The following is a 15,597-nucleotide window of genomic DNA, read 5'->3' as shown; positions in this document are numbered from 1 at the left end:
TTTACTTATGCAGAAAAATGATATGAATTCCGAAAAATGAATCTACAGATCTTGCCACATATAGCGAGCAGGTGGGAAGCAGGATTGACAACCCTAGTAAGGCATTCCTCTTTCTAATCGACAAGTCCAAGTATATATTCCTATTAGTGATATACCTCTCGAGTTTATATATTAATAATGAAATCATTTCAAAAATCTTATGAATTCGATTATCCATGGGAAAAAGTAACCACAGCAAACTGGATGAAATATCCAAACAAGATCTCTACTCACGTTATCGCAGTTGACGTGCTTCGCCGGGAACTCAAAGAACATGGCAACATACTCCTTTCAGAACGACTGATAACCATACGTCAAAACACTCCCCGTTGGATGTCCATCTTGGTTGGGAATACCAATCTAGCATACGTGCGAGAAGTCTCCACGGTTGACCGAAGGGACAGATCATTAACCATGAGAAGTTGTAATATGACATTCCCGCACATTTTGAAGTGCTACGAAACTGTAAATTATGTGCCACATCCGAATAATCCATCAAACATGACTCTCTTCAAGCAAGATGCAAAATTTATATCCCATATTCCGACGAAAACCTTCAGTGAAAAGGTGGAAAACTGGGGTGTTAAACGATTTAGCGACAATGCAATGAAGGGTAAGGTTGGATTCGACAGCATTCTGGCAATGTTTAATGATATATGGAAGGATGGTGACGAATAGAGAAAATCATCTTTTCTCGAGGCATTTTTTTCTTTTGAAAAAGAAATTCATAGGTCTCTCTGCATATAATCATATTTAAAAGCTACTAAGCATTTTAATAGATTAATTATTGGAAAACCCTTTTATAATGTGCATTTTTTTCACAAATTCGTGTCTTTCTGTTAAATACAATAGATGATTTCTGCAATTTTTCCTTTTCTTAGTTTTTTCAACTTTAAGAAATTCTTCTTTCCTTTTTTTTTTTTTTTTTCTTTCACTTTAGCGATGAGATGAAAAATTTCCAGAAAGGAAGTAGAAGGGTATATTGAATAAAATTTTCAGATTGCTAGTATTCTGTAAAGCAACCCAATATATTACAACTGAAATTTTGGAGACGTTAATCCTCGTGTAACTTAAGTAGCGCTAGGTTTTTGGCGAAAATAAGCACAGATAATGAACACGAATCAGTCCAACTTGAACGCAGATTTATCCGATGATATCAATATAGAACACACGTTGCACCGACTGCTCACTCAGGCAAATGATCATTTTGACGATACAGTAAAGATTGATGGACAGAGCTTAGACCTAGAAAAGGATCTCGAACAAGTAATGATGGATAACTTGGGCTGTACCGATATTTTCGATTCGGATATAGTTTCCCAGAAGCATTTAACATTGGACTCTCTATTCCATGATGAACACAACACCGATTCGGATACTCTTTTGGAGATGCAGAAAAGCGCTAACGATAGTCTCGTTGGGATAGACCTTGATAGGCATGATTGTGGAGATGATTCTACCAGTAAGGCGTCATCACATAACAATACGAATCAAAATACAGTACACAAAACCGATAGAGAAGGGAAAACATATAAGATAGACAAGCCTGCCATCAAAAAGAAGAAAATACCATTGAAAATCACAAATGAGACCATGTTATCGCCTGCATCCCTATCTCCTTCGTCTTCTTTAGCTTCATCCGATACCAATGAATCTCACTTGAAAATTGAGTCCATGATAACTGATATAACATCTAAAATAGACTCAGCAAGACAAGATATTGTCTCTGCAACAAAGCCTGCAAAACTTACAAATGAATTTACAATGAATCAAATATCTGAAATGAAGGCAAGGATAATTAATACGCATAAATTACTGCTCAATTTCAATTTCATCAAGGAAGGTTACGCTAGATCTTGCATTCAATTGAAGAAAACTATGGACTCTTTAAAGGATAGCGAAATTCATAGAGCACATTTGTTGGTCGAAAATGATGACTTGAAGCAACAAATCCTAGAACTTACTCAAACGCTCAATGAGAAAAAATCCGAGAAAATATAAATTGATAGAAAAAACAGTATCATTAAGTTTATCTTCATTCATCGATTGTAGACTTTGCTTCAAAGAAAATCTAATTCTATATGCAATATAAATTTTTTCTTTTAGGCATCGTTTTTTGTGTTTTACTTTTTAATTCGAAAGAATTACGGTAACATTTTTGAGTTTCATGTATAGACACTAATAGACGCATATTTTGTATTCAGCCTTTCTATAAATAGTACAAAACATTTAATAAATTTTGAAAAGGTGCACTGAGGAGTAAGCATCATTTTATTTATACGGCGATTGTTAGGCTAGATATCTAAATCGCTCCCACTCCCGCTATCATTTCTAGAGAAAAAGGATCTAGCGTTCTCGGATGAACATTTCTTTGTTGTGAATGAGTCTTCTATAACACCAGAAAGAGCTAAAGATTCTTCCAGTCTTCTAATGTCAAACCCATTAGGATCATTACCCAGTCTACTAAACCCAACGTAACGAACCTTTTCTAAACCACTCTTGTAACCAACTACAAACGGCAGCACTTTGATATTCAGTTTATTGACCAGAAAAGGACATGTTTGAACTTTTACTTTAATAAATCTTGTAGTTAGATACTTTCTTGCTAAGATTCCTAATTTTTCATTCATATATTGGCATTTGGCAAATGTTTCCAGTTCAAAATGTATAACAACCATGCTACTCTTTGTACATATCTCAATAGCATCGGACTCATTGTCAATGCACTGCAGTTTACCATATCCATCATCTTCAACATTCTTCTTGACCTGTTTTAAATGATCGGATATTTCCTGTAGCCTCTCCGATCTATAAGCACTCAAAAAATCACTATTTTCGTCTAACTCTTTATCCAGTTCGTCTAGTAGTTCATCTAGGTTTTCTTCATCACTGCTCCTGTTGTGATCATCCGTGATCGTCTTTTCGCCATTCTCCGAATTTAAAAGAACACTTGCATAGTATTCGTCTACTTTATCTTGCATGTTTATTCAATCTTATCTACCTGTATACTTATGTCTAATGGATGTATGTTCTTTCTTTAGTTCTTTGCATTATATTACCTTGTGTTTCTGAAATTTTGAAATTTAACTATTTAATTATATCTATTGCTGTAATATAATAAAGGAAAAAAAAAAATGAAAACTAAGGATTTGAAAAAAGGCTTTAAACAAGGACCCGTGACAGAATTGGGGAAGCTGTAGAACCATACCTGATAATGTTTAATTACATGTTCTCATCGTTTGCATATAATGTATACGCATTTATTTTGAGTTAAATGAATCATTTCTTTTCTAAATGAAAAGAAAGCACACGAAGTACTGTTTAGACTACAGTATAAAAATAAATAAAAATGGACATTACAGATATTAATAGAATACCTGCGTTGGCTAAAAATTGTTTGATCGAACGTGTTTCATTTACAGAGTATTTTGAATGTGTCAACGATTTTTTAGATTTAGATTTGGAAACACTTGTAGGTAATGGTAAATCCGAAGTACTACTGTCTGGACGAGTAAGCAGTCTATTCATTCTGGTAGCAACGTGACTATTAAATGATTTTGGGAGGAAATGCATGTAAAAGACAAAAACAGTAGAGCACAGCAATCCCCATAAGTACATTCTGATGGCCTTATACGGATCCGGCATGTAACACAGCTCTGTTTTATAAGTTTCTGATTCATGCTCCTCACCGGCACTTATCGCTGCCAGATCTGAAGGATTATATAAGGAGAGTAATTGTATGGCGGGCTTTTTGATCCCCATATTCATTGCACACGATTTCACCGTAATTTCCTGAGCAATTTTGGTTTCTCCATGGAGCGGATATGAGTGTGATATGTGACAATAGTCATGATCGTCTCCGGAAAATAAAATTACCGGTTGAACTTTTGCTAAAATTTCTTGGGATATATCTTGGTCTATGTATGTCTGGTATTGCTTTCCATTTTTAATAGGGAAGGGCTTTTTGGATTCACGTAGCTCTCCGCAGGGTTGCTGTTTAGCGTTCCTCCATAATGGAACGTGGGAGAGAAGAATTCTAGGATAGGAATGCGAGCCCTTTGCGAAATCGTCCAAAAATTCCATTGGGATCCTTGATACATTTGGATTTGTCCTATCTGAAAGCGAAATTGTATCTAATAGAACAAATGTATGATTTCCAACTTCTAGAGAGGAAGAGGTTTCCCCAAAGTAGCTAGAAAATCTTTTCAAGCTCGGTTCGACTACTGTGTCTCCAAATCCAATATCGTGATTGCCCGGTAGAGACATAACTGTTCTTCTCAGAGGCTTTTTTGGGAAAATTTCGTTGAATCTTGCATACTCTTTAATCCACTGCTCATCATCCAATTCTCTACCCCCATCAAAAAGATCTCCTAGAAAAAAATTGCTGTCAGGATCTAAGTAATATTGGACATACTTCCAATTTCTCCTATGGTAATGATCAAGAAGTACTCTTGTGAAGTAGTTTATTATTTGAGGCCTTCCTGGATATGAATATTCATCCATTATTTGAGGATCGGCGAATAAACCCACTCTGTGACCCTCGGCACCCTCAGGCCAATTTTCCCAATTTGACCATTGGCATTTCTTCATTGACCTTTTCACAACCACTGATTCATTGTAATAGATTAATCCCAACCATAGAACCCATATAAATGAGATATATTTCCAGTAGATTCTTGATTTCTTCTTGTTTTTGCTTTTCGATTTCTTCTTTGAATGCGACTTATAATGCCCCTTATCGTCGCTCTTTTTGCTGTGTTTAGATAAAACACTCTTTGATCTGTTGCGGTATACCATACTTTTCAGAGAGTTTTACGTTAGCTATATAAAGCTACTAAAAAAAGAGATATTGCTTTCCATTTCTTTCTGCTTATTGTTTTTTTTTTCTATCTTCGTTCATTGCGAAAATATGAATTTCTTTCCGCGTGAGCGATTCAGCGACCTACCAGGATAAGCTAGGAAAGTGTTAGCAAAGGATCCTCCATTGAAAGGGTAATTTAGTAGCTCATCGGCGCTTTCGAAGCATTCGAGAATTCATAGCTGGCTAGGATGCAATTAATGGAAGAAGCAAAGAATGATTCTAAAAGATCGCTGAGATCAGAAGCTAAAAACGAGCATGGAGAAATTGAAAAATTTGATTTTGATACAGAAGAATACGAAATCAATCCTAAAAGGAAGTTAAGATTAGTTAGCAGAATAAATTCAAACACCAGAAATTTGCGGAAACCAAAGCCTCGTCTTCATATTTCAGCCAAGGCGATAGATGAACATGTCAAGGAAATGACTGCCCAGCACCAAGTAACGAAAGCTCCAGCAAAGACCACTAGTGTTGATGATGAGATCAAGGAAAAGAGAGAAACAATTACAAAGATGATACTTGATATCGAGCATCATGAATTAAATCAAAGTTGCGAAAACGTAACAGAGGATTGGCTTCCTGACAGTGCATATCAGCCCTATCATAAGAAAATGTTGAAGCAAGAAAATAGAATGATTCAATCTGACATTGTAAACGGTGAAAATGAAGCAGACCGACTTTCATTGATATCTGATAGACTCGATATGTTGAACTGGGCAACTACACTGCAAAAGGTTACTAAAATAAATGACCCCACTAACGAAAATGAAATGGAGACTAAACGTTATCGAACGAAAGAGCTGATTGAATCAATGTTGAATAAATTTGAATCCATGAAGAAAAAGGGCCATAATTTGGCTAGACGGCCAGCATCAAGTGATTCTCTGTTAAAACTGGTCAGTAGTAAAGATTGGCCAAAACTATACACTCGAATTGATCGAACTTTCATTCCCGATTACGCAAGCTCCTCTGACGAAGAGGAAGATAAAATGGCGGTTGAGGAAATTAGACAGAGACGACTAAAAAAAAGAGAACAACAATGTGGTGGCTCCATAATAGTATTACTAAGTGACCATCAATCGCAAAAAGGAATGACACGGTTTGCTATCGTAGCTGAGCCGCTGCGAAAGCCGTATTTGATTAAAACGTCAATTACAGAAAGAAATTTATGGAAGACAAAAGTGCCTTTAAATCCAAAGAAGTTCAAGAAAGCTTCTCGAATATCAACGCAAGTTGCTGTGAGAAAAGGAAAAATAGTCATCCCGTTTACTATGGAAGTAGAATCAGAAATAATCCGAGAAGTAGGGCACGCAAAACAAAATATTGTAAAATCAAATGCTAGAGAGGGGGAAATGGTAATGACAAGGGCGAATAAACAGAAGGGTGAGAACGCTCTCAGGAATAATCCTGCTTCTATTGTGTCGACCGTTTCAAAAGTGGCATTGCTAAACTCTACCTCGGCTTCCACCCCGTTAGAGACTCTACTAAGTCCTTCCGATAATACAGTTACAGCGAGCACTAACATCGAACAAAGCTTCACAGTAACGCCTTTGCTTAGCGAAGATAATTTTGTAAAAACACACCATGGCATTATAAGCGATTCGGATATCACCATCTTGCCTGTTCGAAAGAGAAAAAAAGCATAATTTGAACGAGCTAATTTCGGAATTATATAATGAAGTTAATGAACGCAATATTACGTAGATCTTCTGTTCATACTATCGTGAACAATAGGAAGAACGCAAATGCAAATGCAAAAAAGGTTTTTATTAATCCTATAGATTCTTTAAGTGCGACATAGTTACGTGTCTTTTACGTGTTTTCGGAAGTATGCAATAAGTTTACCATTAGAGGAATGCTGTTCGATATTCTCCAGCTGCACAGAAAATTCATTGATGTCTTGCTTCCTGGCCGGAAGTTGTTTATTTTTCAATTCCGATTCCTCTACCATATCCAGTAGAAGCACGTCGTTCCTTAGCCCGTACACCTGTAGTAGATAACTGCTCAAGTCCTGCAAACATAGCTGTATCAGAACTATTCCGTGTAACATTTCCTCGCATTCGGTTGATGATGAATTGTCACCATCAAGTTCATCCATAATAATTTCCTTTAATCTGTCTGTTGTTAAGTCAATGGTTTTGAGCAAAGATACCAAATCGTATTGAGAAATGAACGTGAAATTCGAAATGTTGGCACAAAGGATAAAAATAGACTTCTGAACGCTAGTAGTTATCGATGTTATATCGGTGATATCATCAAGATAAGACTGTATAATCCTCTTCATGATTTTGTAAAACTTTGGCGTGTTCTTTTTCCCAGTTCCACATAGTTTTTCAAGTGAAGCAAAAAAATAGTTATGTTTGTAATAAGACTCATCACCTGTATGGATAGAGTAATTTATTGCTTTTGTAATACCTCGTGATAAACCACTAAACACTAGTGTCTCGTATTTTTCAAAAAGATCTTCTAAAATCTCGTGGGCGACACGTCGAATATATCGACTATCAGAGGCAATTAGAGCAATTACAGTTGGAATGGAATGAGAGGGATTTGTGTAACCGAATTGCAAAATCAATTTTAATAATCGAATGGCCACGAGAGAGTTCTTTAGATCACGAAGAAGACAAATCTGAAGAATGTTATTCAAAAACCTGGTAGCTAACGCTGAACATACTCCATCATTCACAAACTCTGCCTTTTTAGTTTTCAATAATTTTTTCTTTAAGATAGAGTTAGAAGACAGTGTGCTACTAACGCCAGTATTTCTCACAGATTTCCTTTCTTCCAATAGAAAAAGGTCATATAAGCTTTCCAAAATCACTAATTTGATATCTAACTTGTCGCCTTCAAATTCTTTATCCAGCAAATGCAAAACATGTTTTGAATTAAATAGCTTAGGATGATTCCCACATAATTTGGTCAAGTTTTTCAGAGCGACTCTCCTTATGATGTGGGTTATTTTGTCTTTCGAAAGTACGAGTAAACACTTAGTAATATGTTCATATAAAGTTTCATTTTCTTGTAGAAATGCAATTTTTTCGTTTGGGATTTTAGGGAAGCAGAATCTGGCAAATCCAGTCGCTAAATATATAAGCCTTTGCAATTTACCGTCAACGACAATGGCAGTTTCATCTTTATTCGCCTTATTTATGTAGGGATGCAGATGGCATAGACAGGAGGAACATGCTTTAGCCACTCTGGTGGCATCATGGCGATGAGTAGCAACGGACCAAATAAGAGGCATAGCTTCATCTATTTCTCGCACATTCATCTTTGGGAGCCTACTCAGAAGAGTTGTCTCTAAATCATATAGAAATCTGGGTTTGAAGTTGGCCAATTTTTCAAATGTGCTTCTAAACACTTGCAAAATGTGATAGTGGAAATCAGATTTTTCATCTGATAACATATAGGGATATAAGGCCGTAATATGGTCTTTTGTTAAAAATGACACGGTAGAATCAGCGAATTTTGCCAGCAGATTTAAAAAATTTTGTTTATCGATGATCAAATCCTTTTCATTTATATCTTCGGAGTTCAATTCAACGATTTTCTGCACTAAAAAGTCGGTAAGAATCTGCAAAACGTGAGTAATTCTATCATACATGTCCTTTGAATGCGCTTCTCTATTCAAAAGATAAAAGTTGAGAAACCAATCAAAGAGTTGTGAGCATTTTTCATTCATTATGGCCACACGAGATACTACCATTAAGACTGATGTTGAAATTTCTTTCAATTTTTCAGGCTGATCCAGCAGTTCTTCTACCTTTAAAATCCATCTATTCAATAAGATTAGTCTGGCCATGTCAATTATGTTATCTTCTTCGTCTTCAATTTTCATAAGAATCCTTGCTATCACATAAACCCTGGTGGCAGTATCATTGGTTTCGTCATACATTTTTTCATTGATTTTCAACACATGCCTCCTTACCATTATGCTATCGTCGTCATAATTGTTGTTGATTTGTTGATAAAATTCGAAGTATGAAGAGTTGATGCTAACCAGATCCAAAATGGCATCCTTGACAGATGCAGATGAGTCATTTAAACGTTGTTGAATAGTTGCTTTGACCATAGGGTTTGACAGTATAATTTTGTCCTTGGAAGCCAACATTGATAGGCACTTGATAGCAGTAGATCTTAGCTTAATTTTATCCTTGGCTAAAAGTGATAATACTAACTTCAAGTATGAATCATACATGTTCAAAAGTTCGAAAGCATGTAAGATAGAAAAATAGTTCAATTTAATCACGCTGAAATCCGTTTCTTTAGTTTCTAATGGACGTTGAAGTCCACCATTTTGGACTTGCAGCAGTATATTTTTTAGTTGATCGTTTATAGTTGAGTTTTGCTCCTTGATATCTTTGGTATATTCTTCTAATCTAAATATCGTGCCGAGTCTCAAATTCCAAAGAAACCTTGTCGCAGAATCGCGACATTGAATCGTTTCATTATATGCGATGCATTCTTCAAATAATCTAAAAAAATGTGGTAAATTTTCTGGATAGTTTATCATTTTAATTAAGTTGTTATCTTCACGCTCTCTTGTTGAACATTTGATATCAAAAATTGTGGAGCCAATATTCCCTATGTGTTGTAAACATATTGTTTCGATGTTTGCAGAAAGCTGTACAGATGGGCTAAATACTCCAAAAAGCCTCTTTAGTAAAGAGCCTAGTATTTTTTCTGTTACAGGCCATTGAGGGGAAGTAATGAGCAACAGTAGATCTTGAACGAAATTATCAATAACATACCGTAAAGAGGACGGGTTTTTGAAAAATCTTTCCAGTATCGTGTGATTTATATGCTCTATAACGCAAAAAAGAAACTCGTCTTGATTTTTGTACTCGTTCTTTAATTCCTGGATATCTTCAGAGGCAAGTTCCTTCATATGGCCGCAAAATGTGTAACAATTGAGATTTTCCAACATGGACATCAAAGTAAAGGTAAAATCGGTAATATAAATATTTTCATTATTTATTTTTCTTAGCTTTTTCTGTATCCTCTTTGTAGGCAGTTTTTCGACATGAGAAATCAGTTCCTCTATGATAAATTCCCTCTGTTGATCCAATTTAGTAAATAATGAAACTAGGACATCAGAACTAACTCTTTTCACATTATCCCAGAAGCTTTGGAACTGAATGTTAGTAGTTGTTTCGATGTCATTATTCATTAATAAATCACTGAATATGTATACAAGCTTTGTGGTAACATTATCATCCAGAAAGGGCCCGTTGTATATGTATTTTGGTAGTAAACTTAAGGCCTCCTGAAAGGTATTTAATTCCATTTTCAAAGAGTCATATTCATCTGGCAATATTTTCAGGGACTCAATTAAGTCGCTTAAAAAGTTTAGCGGTTCCATGATAAATGATTCACGATGTAAATTATTATCCTTCTTACCGAGTAAAAAAATGTTGAATAAAATAACTATGGATAGCAGAGCAATATATCGCAGCATAGAATCGTCTAAGCCCGTCTTCAAGGAACTTTTGCTTGAATTTATGTTGGAGACCATTACGTCAAGCATTCTCAAAAGCCATGTCATCTTAATTGAGTCCCATAGCTGTGGATTAGCGACAATATTTTTGATTGTCATCTGCAATTTTATCAAGCAATCTGTGGTTAGAATGTATTTTCCATTTGGCAATTGAAGCCAATACTCGATATTTCTAATTTCGGCAGTGCTTTGGTCAAACCCTACAACATCCAAAAAGTTTTTCAGATCACTTAAATGTTGTTCTGCTAAATTTGCCTTGGTCATTGTAACACCTGTTGAAATTTTCGTTTTCTTATTCGGAGAGTCATCATTGAAACTCAAGTTACTAGTATTTGGAGTTAAATCTTCAAGCTTATGCTTTTGTTGCACCTTGCTTACTATTTCACTTTTTTTCTTGATATTATCGGAATCAACTAGTTCTCCATGTGTTGATAGAACACCCTGCGCCAACGGTGATAGTCCCTTGAACAAATCTGATGGGACATGATCCATCGACTTTATCGATAAAGTCGGATTATCAGGTCTTCTGAAAATAAGTTTATTTTGCTCAACGTCGTTTTTCATGGAAAAAGTTGGGTCATTGAGTGTGGCAAGATGGTTTATATCAAGTTCTCTGCAATCATCAGCGCTGGCAAAGACAGTTTTGCCAAAGGGCAAAGAGGTCCGCATCGGAGCGTTTACTAACGCGGCCAGCCCGTCTTTAGGAACCAGATAACTCAAAGGTTGGTCCTCTAGGGCTTCTATTATTCTTTTGGGAATGTCCGTGTCTTCTCCTGGATACGACATTGCTAGCCGCCAATTCTCTGAAAACTTACCGTTAAAGAGCCACCGACTGCACTATGAAATGACAGTGCTGAGTTCACCAGAATCAGATAAACACAAACAGTCTGCTGTATGGAGAACACTTGATTGTAGGTTACAATTGTCGAAGCTCAAACCGGGGCTACAATAAAACACTTGATATTAAAACTGAATAGTTCTTCTTCAGCTAGTATTTTTTCTTCCTGAGCGAGGTGGCGGCAGCAGCTTCGCGTTCAACAACAAAGCGTATTTGTTTTTACCCACTTGGGCAAAAAGAATCGAAATATCTCTACTTAGTAAGGAAGGGCAATGGTTCGCAAAAAGGTACTAACTGCTTATAAGTTCTTGAGACTCGATTTAGTATTTCGCAATTGAGACCTTGCTTTTTATTTGAAAAGGAATTTTAGTATGTAACGCATAGAAAAAAAGTAAAACTTACTGAAACTGAATGTTATAGCAGCGAATATATATCACAAAGACAAATCTCTATGGTAACTGAGCAACAACACAGTCAATGATTCTATAAAGTAGCAGTTTATTACAATCTCTATTCTTTGATAAGCAAATAACAAGGTCTGTTATGTCAGACTTTTTAATAGCTAGCATTTTGTCAAGTTTATAGGTCGTACACACACCCCATAAATTGGAAGTGCATTCCTCCCCAAATTTCAGGAAAGCATCGCCTGTTGGTATTACTTTTGGTGGTCCCATCATGTTATCATTTGGGAATAAGGAATGTCGTAGTGATAAGAATAAGTTACCAATTGTCATAGGACTGGTGAATTTAGTCTGCGCGGTATTGACAAAGATATTATACATTACCTTGTTTAACGTCTTGGATTTAGAAACCCAATATTGAAACGTTCTGCATATTGAATATAAGAACGGTTTCCTCATGGGTAACTTAAAAAGATCAACGATGACAAAAGTAAAAAAGTACCGCTGTAAAAATGGTACTTGTGGGATACTGATGGCGCCTAGGTTTGGTGAATCTGCTGCGGTTGAGGAAGACATGAGTCTAACCATTTGGGAAACGTTTTGCTTTATGTTGGATAGAGACCACCAGGGGCCATATTTACTTTTATCACACAATGCATTCCCTTTGTTGATATTTGCTGTTGCGTTCGGCTTTATCTGCATGCAAATTTTATTCAAGCCATCCAAGATATAGAATGGTTCCACTATTGCATCAAATATATGTCCGAATACAAGTTCACTTAAAAAACTGTCCAAAAAACTTCTCTGTAACAGAGATTTGGTGTTTAATTTACTTTGTATGATATCTACGAATACGCTAGGGTATCGCTTACGATCATACAAAGTCAGTTGGCAGTACTGTAAATAAACTGCTTCAATGTTCTGGAAACAGTCTCCCATCGCCCTCAAATGGGACGAAAGTAAATAGGGAATGTAATCAAGTAGAAGATTACTGAAATCAATCTTGGAGCTTTTGATATACTTTATAAAATCTTGAACCAGATTGTATAGTTCAGTTAAAAATTTGGAATCATTAGTGGGTATTTTGACACCATACCAAGATTTAACGAAATTTTTAAAAATTAAGGCAATAAATGCATTTATTTGCAGGTCTGGTAAAAGCTGCAGTGTTCCGATTCTTTGATGCAGTGAACTTGGGTATACGGAGCAACATAAATCCTGGAGATACTCAACCGAATCTTTCTCGAACTCACTCTGGAACGCAATATCATCGCTAGAATCTCTTGTATAATCAGAATTTTCTCCATAAGAGTCAATGGATGACTTAGAACTTAATCGGGTATGTCCTTTTTTTGACAAAAGTCCCTTGTATGGTTTAGAAGCGTTGGATCTTCGGTACTTGGAAATTAAGCTGGAATTGCTATTATACAAAATGGTAGGCATCTACACATATAAAAATGAAGTCCTATGGTATGTGTACACTTTCCTAACGCGCTTGGCTTTTGTGATATTGTTGTTTCTTATCTTTGGCTTACTGTACTTTTGAAAATGCGAAAAATTATCAAGCTACTCATTGTGAACCTTTTTTTATGTACATACTTCCAGTAAAGGTAAACAAAAGGAAGAACAAGTGATGATCTGTGTGGAACAACAGGGGAAAAAAACGACAATGAGGGATGAAATAATAAGGACGCTAGAAGAACCCCACAAATATCATTACAAAGCAGAGTGGTTGAATAATAATGATCCTAACGAACGACAATTACTTGAAATATTCGCCTTTGGAAACATTAAGGATCTGCCGGAAAGTATAACCTTAACATCTTTAATGCGATCGAAACTCGAAAAACTAACCTTAATTACATTAAGTGAAATATATAATGAATTAGGTTATGAGATTGTTAGGCAAGAATGCCAAATTGAAGATAACGGCATTATTGAAACCCATTTAATTCAGTTGCAAGACATCTTCAAAGTAGAGATGGATTCCGTCCACAAATCAATAAAGTTTTTGAAGAGGTTTGATTGCAGGGATGTATATTGCAACGAACAAGAACTAACCGTGATTGCCAACCCGCGAGTGACGAAAGAGTACCTAATAAACAGCCTTCGGGACTGGGAAACAAAGCTTACACAAAACATAATGGAATAGTTAGGCTAAAAGAGAGGTGCGATGATCAAGTCAGCATTAATGTAATATGTAAATAAATGAAACGAATAAATAATAGTAAATAAGGCAAAATAGTATAACTGTTGAAAACTAGATAAAAACTCAGGTAAGTTTTTAAAGCGGCCTTGATGTAACATATGACCGGATATGTGTTTGGTGACTAATTAATTTATTTCTTAACCTCAATCTTCTCAGAATCTCCTCTCTTGGAAGAGCCCCATAGACTTTTTATCAAGCCGACAACACCATCGTTCTCAGTTTCCAGTTTATAAATCCCAAAGAGAGAAACAGCAGAACCAAGTCCCAACATGTACATGGCGTATTTGTGCCAAACACCGTAGACTCTCTCAGAAATGTAATCGGTAACACAAGAATGAAACTCCATGTAGCAGTATCCTAATAGCATGACAGAAAAAAAAGAATCCGCTGCGGTGGATAATGGCCCAGTTGTTAGCATTGCTGTGGTAGCTAATGGAACAACAGATAAGGTAAAGATTTTTTCCATATACCAATGGTATGAGCCCTCTAGTTTATTCTCAGGGGGCGGAACATATGCATCATTAGGAGTTCCTTTAACACCACCAGGTTTTTGAGGCAACACGGGCAAAAATGGGATGGTGAAACTCTTTTTTGCGGTAGATTGAAAGGCTCTTACTGTGGCAGTATGTAGAATTCTTCCTCTAGTTATACTTTTCATGGATCTTGGCAACATCATTATTGTTGTTGTAAAGCGCGTAGGAAAACCCCAGAAAGAATGAAGAAGATCAACAAAACAACGAATGGGAAACTAGTCACAATTGCCCTTCTGATGCAGAGATTTCTTCTTTTGCGCTGTTGCAATAATTTAACTGCAGTCCCCTGAACCCTCGAAGGGTTCTCTTTATATAACCGAATTACGCCTGCGTTCTTCCGGAGGTGCCCCGGAATGAAAAAAAACAGCAGCGATTGGCCCAATGACCTTCCACATGTAACAAAGGCCTCTGTAGATAGTACTCGACATTTTACTGTTCCCTCAAGCAGGATGTAGTGCGAAGTCATTCCCGCTTGATGTCTACTTCATATACTTTACTTATTTTTTATTTATTTACTTTAAGGGATTTTTTTCATCATTTCACTTCAACAGTTCTTCGATGATGCGATTCGCTGTGTTGTTATCGTTAGGATCCAGAGATTTGACGCCCAGTCTTCTTAAGACCTCGACGATTTTGGCCTTATCAAAACCTTGTGATTCGAACTCTTCAATAAGGTCGTGATCAATCCCATACAAATCGGACTCCTCCACACTACTTTTTTGGCCATTGATACTCTCACTAGCGTATAGTCTTGTCCATAATGCAGCAGTTTTATTAAAGGATTCTCTGTCCCGTAGATAATGCTGTGCGACCTCTGCATCTTGAGGATCGTTAGGTTCTGGGGATTGTAACAGCGCCTGTAGCGAAATCAATGCAGACTTTAGAGTTATCACAGGAGACCATGCATTCTTCAGAATATCCAAGCAAATAGCGCCGGTCACCGATGATATATTTGGATGGTATACTTTTGTGTCAAACTGCATCTTGGGTGGCTTGAATGGATACTCCATAGGGACTTCAATATCCACAACAAATTTACCACCCTCATAAGGTGTCCCAGGTGGGCCCAAAAAGGTACCCTTTAAATGATGGATATCGGATTCGCTCACAAATTCAAGAGTGATGTGGGCTGCGGGATCATCCTTTACAGCTTGAATTTCTTTCATAATTCTCTTTGCCCTAGACATTGCTCACTTCTTACTATTACCTATATATATTACCG

General features: G+C 36.4%; 10 protein-coding genes across 10 annotated transcripts; 4 read left to right on the top strand and 6 right to left on the bottom strand.

The window, feature by feature from the left end:
• Positions 1 to 177: 177 nt before the first annotated feature.
• Positions 178 to 717, top strand: UPS3 (Ups3p; the record flags this gene model as incomplete). The annotated part of the gene is made up of 1 exon (XM_056226966.1): positions 178 to 717. One exon carries the CDS (start codon positions 178 to 180, stop codon positions 715 to 717), a length of 540 nt encoding a protein of 179 aa, XP_056086834.1.
• Positions 718 to 1,149: 432 nt separating this feature from the next.
• On the top strand, positions 1,150 to 2,040 carry ATC1 (Atc1p; the record flags this gene model as incomplete). Its single annotated transcript, XM_056226965.1, has 1 exon — positions 1,150 to 2,040. The coding sequence occupies one exon, from the start codon at positions 1,150 to 1,152 to the stop codon at positions 2,038 to 2,040; it is 891 nt and encodes a 296-aa protein (XP_056086833.1).
• Positions 2,041 to 2,333: 293 nt separating this feature from the next.
• Positions 2,334 to 3,020, bottom strand: PLP1 (Plp1p; the record flags this gene model as incomplete). The annotated part of the gene is made up of 1 exon (XM_056226964.1): positions 2,334 to 3,020. The coding sequence occupies one exon, from the start codon at positions 3,018 to 3,020 to the stop codon at positions 2,334 to 2,336; it is 687 nt and encodes a 228-aa protein (XP_056086832.1).
• A 340-nt stretch (positions 3,021 to 3,360) lies between these two features.
• On the bottom strand, positions 3,361 to 4,836 carry CDC1 (putative lipid phosphatase CDC1; the record flags this gene model as incomplete). Its single annotated transcript, XM_056226963.1, has 1 exon — positions 3,361 to 4,836. One exon carries the CDS (start codon positions 4,834 to 4,836, stop codon positions 3,361 to 3,363), a length of 1,476 nt encoding a protein of 491 aa, XP_056086831.1.
• A 252-nt stretch (positions 4,837 to 5,088) lies between these two features.
• On the top strand, positions 5,089 to 6,543 carry SAS4 (Sas4p; the record flags this gene model as incomplete). Its single annotated transcript, XM_056226962.1, has 1 exon — positions 5,089 to 6,543. The coding sequence occupies one exon, from the start codon at positions 5,089 to 5,091 to the stop codon at positions 6,541 to 6,543; it is 1,455 nt and encodes a 484-aa protein (XP_056086830.1).
• Positions 6,544 to 6,698: 155 nt separating this feature from the next.
• Positions 6,699 to 11,180, bottom strand: SCC2 (cohesin-loading factor complex subunit SCC2; the record flags this gene model as incomplete). Its single annotated transcript, XM_056226961.1, has 1 exon — positions 6,699 to 11,180. One exon carries the CDS (start codon positions 11,178 to 11,180, stop codon positions 6,699 to 6,701), a length of 4,482 nt encoding a protein of 1,493 aa, XP_056086829.1.
• A 501-nt stretch (positions 11,181 to 11,681) lies between these two features.
• On the bottom strand, positions 11,682 to 13,076 carry NVJ3 (Nvj3p; the record flags this gene model as incomplete). Its single annotated transcript, XM_056226959.1, has 1 exon — positions 11,682 to 13,076. The coding sequence occupies one exon, from the start codon at positions 13,074 to 13,076 to the stop codon at positions 11,682 to 11,684; it is 1,395 nt and encodes a 464-aa protein (XP_056086828.1).
• Positions 13,077 to 13,302: 226 nt separating this feature from the next.
• Positions 13,303 to 13,785, top strand: CSN9 (Csn9p; the record flags this gene model as incomplete). Its single annotated transcript, XM_056226958.1, has 1 exon — positions 13,303 to 13,785. The coding sequence occupies one exon, from the start codon at positions 13,303 to 13,305 to the stop codon at positions 13,783 to 13,785; it is 483 nt and encodes a 160-aa protein (XP_056086827.1).
• A 187-nt stretch (positions 13,786 to 13,972) lies between these two features.
• SDH4 (succinate dehydrogenase membrane anchor subunit SDH4) lies at positions 13,973 to 14,518 on the bottom strand (the record flags this gene model as incomplete). The annotated part of the gene is made up of 1 exon (XM_056226957.1): positions 13,973 to 14,518. One exon carries the CDS (start codon positions 14,516 to 14,518, stop codon positions 13,973 to 13,975), a length of 546 nt encoding a protein of 181 aa, XP_056086826.1.
• A 396-nt stretch (positions 14,519 to 14,914) lies between these two features.
• UBC1 (E2 ubiquitin-conjugating protein UBC1) lies at positions 14,915 to 15,562 on the bottom strand (the record flags this gene model as incomplete). The annotated part of the gene is made up of 1 exon (XM_056226956.1): positions 14,915 to 15,562. One exon carries the CDS (start codon positions 15,560 to 15,562, stop codon positions 14,915 to 14,917), a length of 648 nt encoding a protein of 215 aa, XP_056086825.1.
• Positions 15,563 to 15,597: the final 35 nt, after the last annotated feature.

This window comes from Saccharomyces kudriavzevii, assembly GCF_947243775.1.
Source record: "Saccharomyces kudriavzevii IFO 1802 strain IFO1802 genome assembly, chromosome: 4".
Taxonomy (NCBI): Eukaryota; Fungi; Ascomycota; class Saccharomycetes; order Saccharomycetales; family Saccharomycetaceae; genus Saccharomyces; species Saccharomyces kudriavzevii.
Note: the sequence above shows the minus strand (reverse complement) of the source record. Positions and strands in the feature narration are given on the sequence as shown.